The following is a 3440-nucleotide window of genomic DNA, read 5'->3' as shown; positions in this document are numbered from 1 at the left end:
TTAGAGAAACTCTCTAGATCTACTGGATTAGAAAAGCTTATCTCTAAAAAATTTAATAAGATATGTTGGATTTGAACGTGGATAACTAAATCCTTAACGGGTATAGATTCTGATATTACTTATACTTCAGGATAGTGGTTATGCTTGTCAAATACTAATTCAAATACTGGCGTATCTACTCTGAATTCATTTACATCCCTATAAGGAAAGTGGAAACTACAAAAAAGAAAAATCATTGAAGGAATGGAAATATTGAGAAATTTTTTTTTTTCGGGACAAAGTTTTCCTTCACACACGCTTTCGTGGGTGAAGATTTACCATGTCACCCTAGGGTTTACAAACTCCTATAAGGTTTTAGTATGTCCCCCAAAATATCCTCTTGATACTCTTCCGCGTGCATCTGAAGCTCTACACTGAAATAGGAACCCATTCACCGTGGCTTAAGCAAAACTCGGTATTTTTTATTTTTTTATTTTATGAATGGAAAAACCCAAAGATCTCACAAATCACAATAGGGTAAAACCAAAGATAAAATTTTTCCAATTTCATAGCATGATTTGCGTGCCATTACAAGTGTGACGAGGTACGTAGGACAAGACCTATTTTGATCTTCCCATTTGAAGACACATAATACATTATTGATTTTATGCTAAATTCTAAGAACGATTAAAAACCTAGTTTACCCTCCTACAGTTGATTCTTATCTCTCCATTAATTCCGGTGAGGGGGCTAATGTTGCCCATCCTAACCATTGCAGCAGTAAAATCACTGGAGAAAGCAGCATTATTGATGCTGTAGGTCCGGACCAGCCGATCTTGAGACCCATTATTGAAAAGTTCCTGATCTGAGTGAAGGAGGCCACGCCTTAATACAATGTTCTGATAGTAGTTGTTGTCGAACCGGGTTGAGGTCTGATCGAGAGTGGCCAAGTTGTCATCACCACTGGTAGCAGGGCAATTGGACCTTCTTGTGGCTGCAAAGTTGGAGTTGATGTTGGTGTCGTTGTATATTCTGTTCCGAAAGGTGGAACAACGAGCGAAGCCTATGGTATGGCCACCTGAGAGGGCTGTCATGTCACGGGTACTGAGACCCTTTGCAGAGAACATGGAGATGAGGGTTGAGAGACTAGAGAACGGAGAAGGGATTTGGCTGTCGGCTGCACTTTGGCTTGCTGTTCTTGCATCTCTTCTTCCAAGTTGCACTGTCCATGATGGTCCACCAAGCTATAAATACAGTCCAAAAAAAAATAAAAATTAAAAATTTAGAGACACTTCACTAGTATTCAAATGAAGAAAAAAAAAATTAAGTTTAGAGACACTTCACTACTATGTATATATATATATGTATACATAGTAGTCCCCCATAAAGTCATAGTTCATTCATATTTAATCTTAGGAAAAGGTTCTCTGAGTGGTTGGCATGGAGTACACTAGCATCTTTGTGTCTGTCTCTCTTTTCCTCATATTAAATGTCCACACTGCCCTCTAATGTACATTAATACCCTTTTACCACACCTCATAACTGGGCTACTCTATACCGCTTGCTTAGAAAACCATAAACGCATCAAGCCTTTCAAAATTTATGACTACGGACTCAATTTTTCTTCACTCACAATGAAAGTGGAATACCTTCACTACTACTGTCAATTCTTGTCTAATTGTACAAAGGAGGGGTGCTTTAGACCTTGTACAATAGAGGATGAGAGTTAATGATAACATAGGAGTCTAATAATAGGGTTAAGGGTTCTTCCTTCTCCATGGGTGAAGGAAATCTTAATCCTATAACTAAGCAGGTTGGATACCCCTCAAGAATTACTTATTATTTTGTAGGGAAAGAGAATGCAACCTGGTCGCATGCGGAGCGCAACTCCTATGCCTAGATACAGGGCCACACGAAATGACTGTCGTGCATTCGAGGATTTCCTCCTTTCCATGGGGACACGACGGTCATGTTGCGCTACCCTATGTCTAAGCCGGACACCATACGGATCTTTATCTCCTCCAGTTCCCTGCCCGGTCCAATTCCCCAGTCCCTCTAATAACAGGGGTGGACCACAAGCAGAGTGCAGAACACTCTTCCTGAGGCCCACCCCCTCATTAGAGGGATTGGGGAACTGGGCCTGGCAGGGAACTGGAGGAGACAATTTTCCCACACCACACGCAACTAGGTAGTGTTCTTTTCCTCTAATTTATATTATGGATAAAGGGTATATATGTCATAATAATCAATTCTTATTTAAAAAAATGGTATATGGATGGAATCTAAATAACTTTCCATTCCCCCATTGGAAGACCATATTGGAGGAGAGTTCATCTCCATTTCCGTTCAGGTGCATGTACATGCATGTTAGATGGCAACACCTGAAAGGCTGAAGAGGAGCATATATGGAAGCAAGGACCAGGTGTTGGTACTACACATGTACATGAAGGTGGGATCTTTATCCTCTCAGGTTCCCTGCCCGGAATAGTTCGTCCTATTCCTCTCATAAGGGGTGAAAATGGCAATTGCCACTGCCCAGGTGGGATCCACCCCCTTTTATTAGAGGCACTAGAAAACTGTACCAGACAGAGGTTCTCCTGAGAGAATAATTTTCCCATGCAGGTGCATGTAGCAAAAGATCCTTCTCATCTTATTCATTTTTATTTTTTTGTCTTTCCGTGGAGAGCTTAAAATTTGAATACTAACCAACACAACTCCATCTCGTGCTGCAAGAGCTAAGATGTCTGCGCAGGATACTGTCCCATTGCACGCAGCTTCTACACGGGATTTAATGGTGTCAATCACTTCAAACCCACGTGCTGAATTCTTGTTTGGTCCTGCATTCTTTTCTCCAGTGAATGTAGCTGTGTCATCCAGTAAGATCGATGCATCACAACCCTGAGTTTATAAATAAAATCACCCAAAGGGAGTATATTATTACCTCAGCAAATATAGCTTTCTAAGAGAAAATTAAACATGAAAGCTGAAAGCAATGAAATCCATACATTGACAAAGCAATCATGGAAGAAAAGCCGAAGGATGGAGGCACCCATCCGTGACTCCTTATTGACAGCTTCCTTCATTGCATTCCTCACAATTGTTTGGAGGTTGGGGCAAGAAGTTACATAGAAATTGGTGGAGAGCTGCGCATTGGCAGAGCAAGCTAGGAGGGTAAAGAGAAAGATTGTAACAAGGAAATGGGTTGCAGAGGCCATGGCTCAGTGGAAGATAGGTTGAAGCTTTAAGTTACTTAGGTTGTGAAGAGAGAATTTAAGCTCTTTATATAGCCTTTAACGTGCATGCATGGAGATGATCAGATTGTATAGATATATTCTCCAATCTTTTTACCAGTCATCGCTTAATTTCAAACTTTGCAGCTATGCAACGCGGTTTCCTTGAAGATTGTTTGGCTTTTTCAGTAAAGCTCCAAAACAGAAATGCCATTAAAAAGAAGAAGGCTT

General features: G+C 40.7%; 1 protein-coding gene across 1 annotated transcript; it reads right to left on the bottom strand.

Moving 5' to 3' along the window:
• Nucleotides 1-630: 630 nt before the first annotated feature.
• Nucleotides 631-3207, bottom strand: LOC122640593 (peroxidase P7-like). The gene is made up of 3 exons (XM_043833814.1): nucleotides 2985-3207; nucleotides 2686-2877; nucleotides 631-1223 (listed from the first exon to the last, which is right to left on the bottom strand). The coding sequence occupies exons 1-3, from the start codon at nucleotides 3192-3194 to the stop codon at nucleotides 675-677; spliced, it is 951 nt and encodes a 316-aa protein (XP_043689749.1). The 5' UTR covers nucleotides 3195-3207; the 3' UTR covers nucleotides 631-674.
• Between the last annotated feature and the right edge of the window lie 233 nt (nucleotides 3208-3440).

The sequence above is a fragment of the Telopea speciosissima genome, chromosome 9 (assembly GCF_018873765.1).
Source record: "Telopea speciosissima isolate NSW1024214 ecotype Mountain lineage chromosome 9, Tspe_v1, whole genome shotgun sequence".
NCBI classification, from domain to species: domain Eukaryota; kingdom Viridiplantae; phylum Streptophyta; class Magnoliopsida; order Proteales; family Proteaceae; genus Telopea; species Telopea speciosissima.
The sequence above is the reverse complement of the archived record's forward strand: the minus strand, read 5'-3'. Positions and strand labels throughout refer to the sequence as shown.